The sequence below is a fragment of the Triturus cristatus genome, chromosome 11, assembly GCF_964204655.1.
Source record: "Triturus cristatus chromosome 11, aTriCri1.1, whole genome shotgun sequence".
Lineage (NCBI taxonomy): Eukaryota > Metazoa > Chordata > Amphibia > Caudata > Salamandridae > Triturus > Triturus cristatus.
The window spans coordinates 213,097,432-213,112,400 of NC_140594.1; the positions used below are offsets into that span (position 1 = coordinate 213,097,432).

The 14,969-nt window shown below is 43.4% G+C and overlaps 2 protein-coding genes across 4 annotated transcripts in view; one reads left to right on the forward strand and one right to left on the reverse strand.

Annotated features, from left to right (window-relative positions):
• KCTD10 (potassium channel tetramerization domain containing 10) overlaps positions 1–14,581 on the reverse strand; it is a 60,812-nt gene extending 46,231 nt beyond the window's left edge. For 2 of the 3 annotated variants that reach the window (XM_085632994.1, XM_085632993.1), the window contains exons 1-2: positions 14,460–14,581; positions 7,367–7,580 (exon numbers count right to left, since the gene is read on the reverse strand). In XM_085632994.1, coding sequence (XP_085489120.1) covers positions 7,367–7,580; positions 14,460–14,462 — 217 coding nt within the window. In that variant the 5' untranslated portion in view covers positions 14,463–14,581. Of the gene's footprint in view, positions 1–7,366; positions 7,581–13,954 lie in introns of all 3 variants that reach the window. The other variant, XM_085632995.1, reaches the window with a different exon arrangement.
• Positions 14,582–14,587: 6 nt separating this feature from the next.
• The window catches only part of UBE3B (ubiquitin protein ligase E3B), a 389,404-nt gene continuing 389,022 nt past the window's right edge, over positions 14,588–14,969 (forward strand). The window contains exon 1 of the mRNA XM_085632991.1: positions 14,588–14,644. The gene's annotated coding sequence lies outside the window, so the exon portion shown is untranslated. The remainder of the gene's footprint in view (positions 14,645–14,969) is intronic.

Genomic DNA, 14,969 nt, shown 5'->3' on the forward strand with positions numbered 1-14,969 from the left:
GGTGAGTTTTAATGCTTGCATTTGTGTTGCTAATCAGTGCTAAATTTATTGCAACACAAATGCAAACATTAAAACTCACCGTGCATGGAAGAGATTAGCGGTACCGTGGGCCTGTTTCCCTTAAACTGATTGTGGAGAGCATGTGGAGGCATAATGCTAATCAGTGCTAAAATCATCGCATTCGTTTTGTGTATCAGTCAGCATGCAGTCACTGCAAAAGGGATGTAGCATAGTGGTAAGCGCTGCTGACTTTGAACCGGGACAACATCCTGGCTTCTGCTGAAAGTCGCGTGATTCTGTACCACCTTGGAACTCACGTTCCACTTTACATGTGAACTCGCCAATCAGCATGCAGTAATAACAGAACATTGCCTAGGCACACCCGTCTGCAATGTACGTATGTGATGTTGGTGTACTACTCGACCTACAGTAACCAGGCAATGCGCGCCATTCTGCTCTTCACACGGCCCCACATCAGCACCAGCACAGCCATGCCACAGCAGCAATTCAGCACCAACAAAGCACAACTTCAATATAAGTGATGCACTACATCAGCATAAACTAAAACAATATCAACACAAAGCCAGCTCAACATTACAAAGCAACACAGCTGCACAGCACCCACACTGCTCTACAACATAGTTTAAAACAAAGGTCAAACCAAAACATCTGGCTAATCACTTATAAGGTTCCAAAGGCGAGACCTATTGGCTATGCCAATGCTGGTTTATTTTAGGTCTCTCCTACCAGACAGCACAAGCTGTCGAATTACCAAAGACCTATTGTGAACTACAGTGGACTCCCAGCCCACCCGTAACTTAGCATTGGTTGGCTTTATTGTCACTCATTTGCTTCCTTCTATTTAATGGTCTATCTTCCTCTTCTTGTGCTTGTCACTCTTGAGCAGCCTACCCTCTTTTTTAATAACACAATTTTATTGAAGTTTGCTGTTTTGGTGAAAATCGCATTACATTTCAATTGTGTATACATTAGTCTGTAAGTCACAGAAAAACATCTGGTAATGACAAGGTGTCATGACAAATAATAGGACCATAATGACTGCATCTTCAAGGTATCCATTTACATTTATAGGTCGTAGAAATTAGCAAAGCAGAGAAGAACTGATAAATCGGATATACGTCATACATGTACAATCGGTATATTGACTGCAATCCTGACTGTACTGTCTACCATCCCATTATTAAACAACAGATCTGTGTCAAAGGTAAAGAAACAACAATAAAGAACTGTGCAACTAAGAACCAAGTGCCTGTTCCAATTTCCGCTGGTGGCAGGTCAGGGCACGAACACCAGTAATGAGGGGGGGGGGGGCTAGGAGAGGAAGGGAAGGGGGGGGGGGGAGTAGGCCATGACTGCAGTATTACATCAGTCATCAACGACATCTGCATTTTGTATTTTGAAATGTTATAACATGTGTGCCCATTCTAAAGATACTAGTTTCTTTCTTAGTCCTCTCTATTCTTCGCGGTGCAATGCCTCTCTCTCAGCGGTGGCCCAATGTATAACTTTCTAACATCACTTCCCTTCATGTGGCGCCCTGTGTGATTTCCATCGCTGTGTGAGAAGTCTCTTGGCGAGCATTACGATGAGACTCGTGAAGCGGCGCAATACTTGTGCCTTCTTGGGAAGAGGAAAGAGGAGAAATGCTTAGAGAGATATGAGAGGCCCTGTATAACCTCTGTCCAAAATTCCACCAGGGAGGGGCAGGTCCAAAACATGTGCATAAAATCTGCCCCCAGGCTATGACACCTAAGACACTCCGATGAGGAATTGGGGTACATATGCTGTATCACCGGAGGTGTGATGTAGGCCCTATGCAGTACAAACAGTTGTATTGTTTTAAGCCGGGCATTTCGGGAGACGCGCCTGGGATATTCAAGGACATGTACCCATTCCATGTCAGTAAATTCCCTAGCCACCTCTGCCTCTCATCTTTGACGAAGAGTCAACAAGGAGACTCCCAGATGGGGCCATAAGCCTCGGTACAACCACCTAACCAGGAGACTACCACGTCCCATTATATGTAGTGTCTGCAATAATCCAAAGTTCGACAGCTCTTTCTGATCCACTAACCGTTATCTACGCACATATTGTGTGACCACAACATGTGTAAAAAACAGTGTAGGAGGGGCCAAATAGGTCTGCACGAATTCTTCATGAGGCATTAAGCTTCCATCCAGAAATAAGTCCCCTACAATTCCCGCACCGGCCTCCAACCAGCTGCGTACTCTAGTGGCAGACAATATTCCCCGTAATGCGAGTAAGCCGCACAGGGGTACATTAGGGGCACATGGTACAGGTGCGCCGGTATATTTCATCGCCAGTTTCCAATAGTAGAGCACAATGTGTAAAAGAAATGGAGGATCCTTCACCCGATTTGCTCCAGGGCATAATAATGATTCTAATGTCCCAGCCTGTAAGCGTGCGGGCGAATAACCTCTCTCAAATAGATTATGGCCAGCCAACCAATAAGCCAACCATTGTAGTTGGGCCACTATGGAATAGGTTTTAAAAACTGGTGCTTCCATACCACCCTCAGTACTTGTTAAATACATCTTGGCAGCAGTCAATCTGTGAAAGCCCTGCTCCCAAAGTAATGATGTCAGTAACGTATCTAGTGCTCTGTAGATCCAGGCAGGAAGGACCACGGGGAGATTCGCGAATTGATACTGTAGTCTGGGGAGCAGAACCATCTTAGAAACGGCTATATGGCCTGCAGTGGTTAAAGGCAAGGTATTCCAAAACGCTACTTGGGTTCTGAGATTATTAAGTGCCCGGACAACATTTCCATCTAGGGTGTCCAGAGTAGTTCTGTAGATATGGATTCCCTAATATTTAAAGGTAGTGGGTTCCGGCTTGAACTGCATTAGGCCAAAATGAAGCATGGGGAGTGTGTATGTGTCGTAAAAAGAAAAGACCACTGATTTAGAGGCATTAAGGTGCAATTCAGATATCTTCCCAAATTGCTCAAACAGCAAGGCGATAGGTGCAATATCCACATGCAGATCTGCAAAATAAAGCAACATGTAGTCTGCATATGCTGAAACAGAATGATTTAGCCGACCTACCGGGATGCTATATGGTGCCATCGTGCAACATAGCTGTTGTGCCAGGGGTTCTCTAAAGCAAGCACAAACAGCAAGCGCGACAACGGGCAACCCTGCCGTGTACCCCGAAACACATACGCTGAGGAGATATTGGTGCTGGTCTTGGCCCTTGCCGCAGGTCTAGTATAAAGTAGCTCCACCCATTTAATAAATGCTGGGGGTATCCCATATTAACCAATGCAGCTAGAATATATGACCAACTTAAAGAGTCAAATGCCTGACGTATATCTAAGGAGAGGCAACCCGCAAGGGGGGGGGGGAAATCTGATCGGGCAGAATGCAAGAGGGCATTGAAGCAGCTTATGTTAAAGGACGTGGCGCGTTTAGGTATAAAGCCGCACTGGTATGTGTGGATCGGAGAGCGGAGTAAGGGGTGCAGTCTGGATGCCAAGAGCTTACTAAGGTTTTATACTCCGTATTAAGGATCGATAGGGGCCTATACGCTGTGAGATCTGTTGGAGACTTATCAAGTTTCAACAAAGAGGTCACTATCGCCTCCCTAGTCGTAGGGGGCAGGGTACCCTCTGTGAAGGCGGTAGTGTACAGTAGGAGCAATTTAGGAACTAAGGATGTTGCGAAGGTGGAATAAAACTCCACGGGGAGCCCTTCGGAGCCTGGGGTCTTGTTACCGGCAATTTCCCGTATTGCACCACGGATTTCGGGATCGGTCGGGGGCCACCAAGTCCGCAGCCTGTGTTGTAGTAATAGTGGGAAGCACTACCGAATGCTGCTGTTGCGACCATCGCATACAATGAGGGGGGGGGGGGCAGCGTAAAGGGCTGCATAATAGTAAGGGAATGTTATTAATTTCTACCTGTGTGGTGAGCAATTCGTGGAGATTATGATGTATGGCCAGAATAGGTGTAGGGGAGGACTGTGGCCTAATCAACCTAGCCAGTAGTGTGCCTGACCTGTTCGATTCTGCGCGAGTGCGCAGTGTGTATACACGCAAGTCTATCACCTGCAAGTGTTCTAACAGCTCGGCATATCTAATCCTAGCTTCTTGGAGGTCTATTTTTTCCCCTTCATCAGACTGAGCAGCCACATCTAGCGTTTGCAACGAGTTCTCCTGGTCCGTAAGATCCTGTATGGCCTCCCGCCGAATCCCTACCAGTGTCCCCATAGAGACTCCCCGGATCATCACCTTGAATGCCTCCCAATCAATAATCCTAGACGTCGCCTTACCCTCATTGTCAGTAAAGTATGTGGTAATGGTAGTGGCTAATTTATCCCGGTAGATCAGGTCCTCAAGTTGTAGCAGTTGGAGGCGCCACGTGGGAATCGGCGCGGGGGTTCGACCCCAGTTAAATGCCAACTCCAGTGGTTTGTGGTCTGAAATAGTTTTTCCCAAATATGTGGTGCGCACAATCATAGGGAACAAGTCTGGGGAGCACAGGAAGTGATCCTGGCATGTGTGCAAGGAGTGAGGATAGGAATATAATGAACATTCACTCATACCAATGTGTTGCATTCTCCATATATCCAACAGTCCCCACCCCTTCGTCCAATTAGTCAAGTTAGGGGCTTGTACAGTAGCGGCCACATTGGATAAGGGAGGGCGTGATCGGTCAAGGTGGGTATCAAACACTGCATTAAACCCCCCCCCCCTTAATATCCACGGATACTGTGTACAGTCCGATGGGGTCTGTGGGAGGCGGGAAAGTAAGACATCCCTGTCAATGTTAGGCACATAGGTAAAATAAACAAAAGTAAGCAACCAGCACTGGCGAATTAAAAAACACAAATGAGTATATGAAGCTGTTGAACCGAAAGTAAAGATCAAACGAGATAGCAGCTCCACATAAAAATGCAGCTAGTTGCAAACAAGCCAAGCAATTTAGCAATTCCATGTACATTCCATCTTTTGATGGCTGTATCAACGCATAAGCTTGGAAAGATAAATGTTTTTGTTCCAAAACATCCAGTTCAATCACATATTTGATACACAACGGTGTTGCTAATACAAAAATGTATGCATCTTATTTCGAAATATTGAGCACGTTTTGTTTTTCGAAGAAGTTACAGAATAACTCAAAGCACCAAAACAATAAAGAAATGATGTAATGTTTCCACCCCCATAATTCTCAGAACTATTTATTAACTGCCCACAATAGAAGTTCTCTGTGAAACAGGCTACATGTAATCCTATTAGCTGAAAAGATTATGGCTTTAGGAAAGGCCTTTCCTTCCTGCAGTGCAAAGAACAAGCGTAACTTTAGCTGTGGATGTGGTGGAAACACAATGTGTCATAGGCACCTGCTGCTACAATACATCCGATGTCTGTCTAAGATGTTTACATACGTTATTTTATACATGGAAATAAAAGATATACTTCTCTATTTACAGTGAGAGAATGAATATACTTGCATTTCGTCGACTACAGCTTAGCGCCAACATTAATACCATCATATAAAAAAGCCAAAACAGACAGCACAGACAGAAAAAGACAGACCATTCCAGCACACATTCACTGGAACTATCTATTGCAGAACCACCATTGCTCTTTTTGCGATTCAATAAGAACTGTTCAAGCTAAGATTGTTAAAAACAAGTATTAGCAATGCAATCAGTCTCGCCTTTGCGATCTTATAAGTGTTTAGCCATGCAACATATTATCCCTTATAGTGTTTAGCCATGCAACATATTATCCTAGGTCATGTGCTGCTAGGGATTGAATAGCTATACAATTACTACACACTGGGTCATGATGTGCGAGTCATGAATACATGTTTGTCCCTGCCGCGTGCAGGTATGGCGAAATGGTGAACAAGAACCAAAGTTGTAAGTGATCTAGGGAAGCCAAAGGCACGTGTTAGAACCAGATTCTCTGGTTAAGTAAGGTAACTGAGGCCTGCAGACAGATTCACTAGAAGCTGTGGCTGTAAGGGACCATGGGCACTGAGGGACAGCTGTATATACCTATATATACGCTGCATACTTTGCTAACGCGGAGTGTTGCTAGGAGGATATATATATTTATACACACACACACACACACACACACCTGAGCAAAATACTGGGGGCCAGATGTATGAACACATTTTCCCATAGACAGAGAATGGGTAAAACTGATACATCTGGACCTATGCAGGGCCAGTGGAATTATGTGATTCTGTGGTTGCAATATTTTCTGCATAATCATGGATTGCGCACATCTGCTACAGAGAATAGTGTATATAAATATGTCAGAGGTCCCAACACTAGCGCAATAGCTTGGAACCAGTAAGCAAATCAATGCCAGCGTGAGCTCTAACACATCAACATACCAATAATTTAAAAAGTACATTTTTGAAGAATTAATGTTTAAATGAGTGAAGTTTCTAAAAGTAAATTTAAAAAAAAGCAAAAACTTGCTGTGTCTGTCCCTAAACGGCACCAATGTCAGCAACATCATATATCGCCCGATGACCCCACCTACACCCAGGGAGCTCTGTGTCCATTACTGTAATCTGTCATTAGCTTTACCTTCGCTGTATCCAAGCAATTTGGTGTTGAGCTAATTTCGGATGCCAGTTTTCTTCATTTGCAGATATTTCGGTGGGAGAGCCATGTTTCTATGGTGGGTGTCAACCGCCCAGCAGGAGTAGCGACTACTAAGCAGGGTGCAGGCTTCTGGAAAAGAGGGTAGGACTATTCCTGAGAGACCTCCAGGTTCCCCGGACTTTTCTGGCAAATGTTGAACTTTGCCTACAAGCAACGCCCGATTGCCTGAGATCCCTTAGTCAGCCATGCTGATCAGGCACTTCCACTGAGTTAAAGCGATTAAAAACACTGGAGCGCTTAACCACCAAAACGGTGTCTCACAGCGGAATCGCAAGGCAAAACTAAAGAAGCGGGGAGTGCTGCAGAGTATTGAAGAACAATAACACGTTTAAAAGCGGAGAACTTGACTTTTCAAAAATAGCATTTTACAACACCCCTGAACAGTGCAAATTCAATTACAGTCCCACATGTGCAGAAAAGCAAAGCGTGAGAAAACAGCAAGCATTACTCAGCAGCCGAAAATCAGAACTGGCTGCAGCAATCTTACCGGCACCGTGGCCAATGGCCAAAGTAAATAAAGAGGTCATATTGTAACATGACAGCTCTTAACAGAATCCCTAAGGTTTACTTTACAATTTCATTATTGAACAATTAAAAGACTTATGCAAACCGTATTATTATCCGGTTAAAATGCTGGTAATTGAATGCTAAACCCAAAGATTTTTTTTTTTTTTTTAATCAAAGAATTTTTTTACCTTCACTGTCTGTAAGGACCTCCATTCTACCACTGAACATGGCCTTCAGCATGGTGTCCTGTTTGGTCAAGGTCTGCATGGTGGTGTAGTAAAGGGCTCCTCCGACATTCAATTTTACATATTTGGAGCTTGGGCTTGAACCTTTGAATGAGGTGGTGCGAGTTGTGGCTGCTGGCACCGCAGTACTCACCACACTTTCTCCCGACATCTCTTCCTATGAGAAAAGGTGATATCCAACATCAGTTTGCAAAAATTTTAGTGGCTGTATGCAGTGGAGACTGCTCCTGGGAAGCAGTAGTGGGGCAGGGGGATTTACAAAAAAGCTACTTACCTGCCGGTCGCAGCCTCTCCTCTTCCTTCTGTTTAAGCAGGAAGCACCCAGGCTCCCCCAAGACAATCACAACGTTGCAATGCAGCTTTGCGATTGGTCTGAGCTCTGTGATTCGGCGCTCAGACAAGGACAGGGAGCCTGGGCATGTTCTCCACGCAGGCTGTACAATACAGCTGGTGAAAAACATGCAAAGTGTGCATGACTGTTTGGCTGGCCCAAGATGGCCGACCAAACAATCATGCAAACTTAAGTGCCACCACTCCTCCCGCCCCCAGCTGCCCAACCCAGCCCCGCAAAACTGCCTCAGCACGGAAAAATATAATGATAATAACATTATGTTCATATTTTATTTTTCCTTTTTTTGCAGTGCTGAAAAGCAGGGGGGCAACGCTCCTCCGCATTAGCGGAGGAGCCGCTCCTGGCTATATGAGACGGACCTTACAATGAACAGTGATGTTAGACATACCAGGAATAATTTCTATGCATAACTAATGTTTGTGCAATTGAAACAGGAAGTAAAAACAAGGTGTCCTAAATAACATGCAGTAGGTACATAAACAATATATTAAACAAAGAATGTGAAGTTCTTTACTAGATTACAATTAAAACAGATGTAGACACAACAAATGATTTACTTGCATAAAGTGTCTTTTTTTTTTTTTTTAGAACTTCACATGATTAAAGCTCAAATTTGGCAAAACAAGAAAAGTGATGGTGCAAATATTAAGCCTTGGGATTTTTATTTTGGTATAAACACTGTTCCTGTTAAACTGAAATTAATAGTAAGAAACCCCTATAAATTTGTTTTCGTTCTCACCCATCCTTATTGCTGCATATGGTTGCCGTACTTTCAACTTCTTTCTACTTTTTTTTAGGTCAAGCCTAGCGGCAGCGCACATGCACTGCTCACTCTGCGAGGCATGATGTATTAGAGTATGCACTGGAAGCCCCTCCCACTCGCCGCCCATATTTGTCATTGGCTTGTGTCATTGTCATTCGCAAATGCTGGCTTCTGATTTCTAAATAGGCTTGTTAGTCCCTCCTTGGTACTGCTTTGTCTGCATTTGTTACCTCCCATAAGGACTGGACCTTTTACTAGTGGTGTTACACAGCCTGCTTTATAAGTTGGTGAGCACTATTTTCTTTAATGCTCTTCCCCTATCTATTTTAAACATGACATGGCAGCACCCGCCCGCTTATATTATTAATGTATTTTTTACTTTACAGCGCGGTCTGCTTCAACTATAGCGGCTGCACTTATTTATTTAGTTTATGGCGCAGTCCGCTTTTAAGCGGCCACGCGCCTTTAATAGTTATTTAATTTACGGGGCGGTCCGCTTTCAAATGGCCACGTGCCTTTAATAGTTATTTAATTTATGGCGCAGTACGCTCTCAGGCGGCTACGCAAGCCTTTAATAGTTTCTGTTAATTCCTGTTGAGAAGCTCGTAGCATGTGACAGGGTTTGCATAACATTTTTCCCAGAATATGGGCTTGCCCCATACCTTTCATGGCCAGTGAGGAGACAGAGGTTACTGGGTGACTGGCTGCATGGCCAGCGAGCGTGCTTATCAGGTTTCACTTGCAGCTGATTAGACACCTAAGAGGGGCTGCACATAACACACGTACGCAGCACAGCTTGTTGCAGCTGGAGGTGTGTCTCATGGCGTGTCTGTGGCAAGGATTGGCGTGTGCTGCTGTTACCGCCTACTTACTCAGCGTGGACAGACACTGTTCAGGAATTTCCTTAAACATTGAGCAAGTGACCAGCAATAGAAAGTGTGCCAGCAAAACCTCGTGCATAAACAGAGGAAATGATTTATTAGTAAATGTACATATTACGCATGTAATAAACTCGCAAATAAATTGCCACCAAAGACTTAACTAGTTTAACATTAGTCGTGAGGACAGTTGAAGAATTCGTAACTCGCTTGTGGATCATTTTGGATAGCTACAATTTCAGAGTAAAATTTGTATTTGAAACTTTTGCTAGTGTCTGAGGATAATATGAACTGCTGCCGGAGGAGGGTTATTTATGCGATGGAAAGAACAGAGTTAATTAATAACAGCTGTGGTACATGCACCGGAATCTAAATGTGGACGCAGAGTTACACCCATTGACCCTGGCAGGTTCTCCTTTAAAGTTAGTGTGTGTTATTGCGCAGGAAATCTCCACCGACCCATCCATCTCCATTCTTAACACGGACAACAAGCATTTGCAATGCAATAGGTCTCACATTTATGTGACTTTAAGCTATTGACATTGTAAATGACGATGCCTTTTATTTAGGTTTTAAAAACCAAAACATAAATAAAAGGCATTATCATTTACAAAGCAAATAGCTTAAACTCACGTAAATGTGAGACCTATTGCATTGCAAATGCTTGTTCTCTTTAGGCTTCATTACTGGTCAGAGTGGTATCCCTTTGGAGAAGGGAGGAATGTATACCACTCTGGCCAGACCTAAATGGGTCAGTACGGCATTACCAAAATTACCAGATGCAGGGGGTTTTGGGCCCCATTTCATCAGTTGCAAATCTGCACCCGATTAAACCATCTACAGTTTGCTTGATATTTTCCAACTGCTCAAAGTAGGTGGGAAATGTCTGTAGTCCTGTCCCCGGAGTTGTAAGGGACCCCATAATACCAGTTTTGCATGGTATTACCCATTCCAGAGACCTTAAATCATATTGCCTGGATTCAGGGGTGGAGACCTCTCCCCTGAATTCTGGGCAACTCTGCTGCCACTCCTAAGCGCTCTGTTTGCAACTCTGCGTACTAAGCTTTTGGTACCGAATATCATTAATCTAAACAACTGCATGTGCTCCTTCACTTCAAGAGTAGGTTACTATGGCTCATTTTTTTTCAGCATTATTGTCCCATCAGGCTCTGCACAGAGATATCAAAACTTTTGTCTTGAAGAAAGTCCACAGCACCTCAGAGTAGGGCTAGCATGTTGACCAGCTACAAGGGTTTAATTATTCCCCTTTATTTTAACTATACCATACGGAGACATAAATAGTTTCTTATCTGCCATGAGGTATTTTTAACAGTATTGCATCTCTATATCACAGGAAGTGGGGACAACCTCTCCACCATCACCCGTTTAGGTCACTCACCTACACACAGACTCATCATGCGGCCTCTACTGGTAAAACATCCATAGGAGCTCTCCTGTTAAGCAGGATTACAGACCACACTGGTGACCGCTGCTACAGGCATGAGGAGGTACCCTATGGTGAAGCATGCCACTAAACGGTGGGTGACGGCTACTGTCCTAAAAAGAAGGTATTCATTTACATAACCTTGGATCACAATACCATTGCTTCATTAGTGCACTCACCCATCAGGTACCGGGAGGTGACCCACCAGGTACACAGAGGTGACAGTTTATGAACTGAGGACCTACCTTACTAGTTGTTTTTTTTCCCTTCAACTCCCTCTTTTTTGTAATATATATATATATATATATATATATATATATATATATATATCAAAACAATTCCCTTGCAGGCATAGAGTGACGCATAGATTATGCAAAAGAGAAGGAGAGAACTCTGGGTAGTTCCCAAGTTTAGGTGGACGGCAGCTCGAGTACAGAGCACCCTCAACACCAGCGACACTAAATTTGCTCACCTCAAATGTCTGCTTTTCTATCAAAGTTTTTAAGCATAGGATTAGCACAATGCTATCCACGCCAAGATAGAAATGGACAAAGTCTTTTGCCATTTGTACAGCAAAGTCTTTAAGCATAGGATTATCACAGTGCTATCCACGCCGAGCTGTAAAATGACAAAAGCCATTTATCACTCCAGGCACAGTATTATATATATATATATATATATATACACACACACACACACACACACACACACACACACACACACACACACACACACACACACACACACACACACACACACACACACACACACACACACACACACACACACACACACACACACACACACACACACACACACACACACACACACACACACACACACACACACACACACACACACACACACACACACACACACACACACACACACACACACACACACACACACACACACACACACACACACACACTGTCTCACCTGCCCTTTATTACAGGGCGCAATATTGCAGCTCTACATCTCACTTGCTCTTAAAGCACATACTACTGTAGATCAATATGTGCTTGTACAGCATAATACCGAAACTCAATGGCACACCTACTCTTGAAGATGCCACTGCAGCGGTGTGCATGAAGCACATGCTACTCCAGATCGATGCCTCACCTGCGCTCGATGCCCAGCCTGTGCTGGAAGTGTGCATTAGTGCAAACAGATGTCCCACTGATACTTGCAGCTCATGCTATTGTAGCTCATATCGCACTGGTACTTGAATCAGGACTCGAAATACAAACCTGACCTACTGGCTTTGCCAAGGGTTGTTTTAGTATTGAATTTGTGTGCAGTACATATTCAATTTTCTCATGTAACAGAAATAGAAATTTCATCACACCTATTTTTAGAAGTGCATAAGAACACAAAAGTTTTGATTATTGTCCTTCTTCATAGATAGACATAGTCCATGAACTACAGAATGAAGATAAAAACAAATAAGTATTTAATAAAATGCCTACCTCTAATGAGGTAGCCCTCTTCTATTAAACAAAATGTCTTGTTGCTTATAAAGCCAATGATCCACTTTCAAGAGAAAATGTTCTTCCTTCATATCATTTAAGCGTCTTACGACAGAATCAATGGTGAAATGAATAAACCAAGGCATTTCTAGCTTGTCCTATTTCAATGACTCATTTGTTCCTGCCCATCACCAGATCTCACCTATAAGTATTATTCAATAATTTAGGTTATTCTCTATCATAATGTACATCTTCCAGAAAACAACTTAAACCATATGAACATGCGTATTTAACTCAAAACACTTAAGGTATTTAATTTAAATATCCAAGCACTTGCCTCTGCACAAAAAGAAAGTAACTTGCGTCATCTCATCTAGGATATCATCTGAGTGCTCAATTACATATAGAATCAATATCCTGAACTCTCATAGGCCTGGGATAACAAAATGATCTACGATGTGTGTTAAATTCGGCTACTTCATTAGTGAAACCGTTACAGCAAACACGTCACAGCTCTCTTGTGCAGCTTTTCCATACCACGCGCTAGCTTGTCTATATCAGCAGGTCTTCACCCACATGGCCACTACTGGCTCCGTACAGTGGTGGTGTGTTTTACACATGCTCCTGTGTGCCTTTAAGTAGCTAACAGCCATAAGACCTGGCCGCGCTGGACTCTGGTCCTAATACTCAGCGCCAAGAGATTTGGTCAGCCATTCCAGTCCCAATCAAAAGGGTTCTACCACTGAAATGCTACTACAAACCTGACAACTATTGTGCATGTAAAATAAGGAGATAAGACGTATATGATGAAAAGTAGAAAAAAATGTACGTCACTGGGTATGTTCTGATGTTAGACGAAGAGAGGCATGTTAGCCTGTGAATCTCCTATCCAGTAAAGAACAAAAAATGATCCAGCAAATCTACAGAGCATACACCTTTAAAGAACACAGAGCAAAACCAAGTTTGAGCCTGGTAGCCACCAGCGTACAAACGGCTGAAAGGACTATCCCAGCTTCAAATGGAGACAAGAACGTAGACCAAAGAACTAGCTTACCAGCCACTGAATGTGATGCTGCACCTCCAATCTGCCAGGATAGGAGATAAAATAACACATTTTTACCTTTCATGAAAAGTTATACCACCGATAGTAGGGCTACTCTAACGTCATACCAGGAGATGCTACAAAATGTAGGCCTGTATCACCCATTAGCAGAGCAAAGTAGCTCCCACCCATCAAAGTGAATACTTCAGAATACAGGGCCAACCTAACTACGTTGAAAGGAGATGCAACAGAACATAAAGAAATCCTAGCTCCAATCAGCATCGAGCTGTCTACCTACGCCCAGAGGCGAGGGGGAGAAAACAGGCCTATCTGCCTTTAGTGATAACAGAAACACATCGCGGTAGCTTTCCTGCAATGCAAAGATTATACTATGTAATAACGATGAGGAGTAGCTGGCTCGTGACAATAACTGTGTGAACAACATACTAAAGAACATATATTTCACACCTTTCGTTTAAATAAAATAAGATAGAGTATAGGATGTTGCGATCTATCATTATAGATAAAATGTTAGACTACAGAACGACCCTACCTGATATCACGTAACGACTTGTAATATTACCTCACTTTGCAACAGAGGAGAATAAAATGAAACATGGGATTACTCCACACGACATCAAAGCTGATCCCGCATAGTTGGTGAGTATGGTGCTATATCTGTCGGTCATAAGCGAGGGCAGGTAAACAATTGTCCAACTTCTTACGTTCTCGAGCAACTGAACGACACTCCCCTAGACATGAGTGATAGATAATAGCTGCTGACGTCGGCCGTGTATGAGCCGGATTGTCTTCTATACATCGTACACAGGCTCATACAAACTTCCAGTGGCCTTAGTATGTAGCCGCTGAAGCTTTTGTACACAGTTATCCGAGTACGTAGGGGCTAGATCGAGGTACTAACACTCATTTCCCAAGGCACACTTCAGGATGGCAGTCGCAACACAGGGATGGAGGAAGTTCGGTTGAAGCGAGGGACGCCTCTTGTCTAGCCTCTCACCCCCTAGCCCGTCAGCTCACCACTCTGGCAACAGGGCTCCCCAAGGTAACATATACTACCCAACTCTTACCATCAAAGCCCCGGGTGAAGCTGCGCCCGAGAGGAGAGGAGGAAACACCCTGTTTCCAGCCTAGGATGAGGAATAGCCATAGACATAGAAGAGAGACAAATTATTGTCCCACCTACTAAGCGTATGACGTCAGGAGCAGTGGACCTTACGCGGCCATATTGCGCGGGAGCTTGCTCACAGAGAAGGTAAAGAGGTTAACCGTTAATTTAATTCATGGGTATTTACTAACACAGGAGATATTTTAATATTTGTATCAATATGACTCAATTTGTCCGTTTTCTAAATACATTGAACTACTTTTGTATGGTTCATTTATTTTATTTTTTGTTAAATATTCACGAACGTATGACTTTGTAAATTATTATTTAAAAAGTAGTTTGAAAAACGTTTCATTTTGCATTAAATTTGAAGCTTTGGAATACGAAAAATTACATTTTAGCACGGCCACTAAATCATTCTGTCTGCAGTAGCTGGTGAGCTGTGCTAGTTTCCGTATTTATGGTCTGCTCG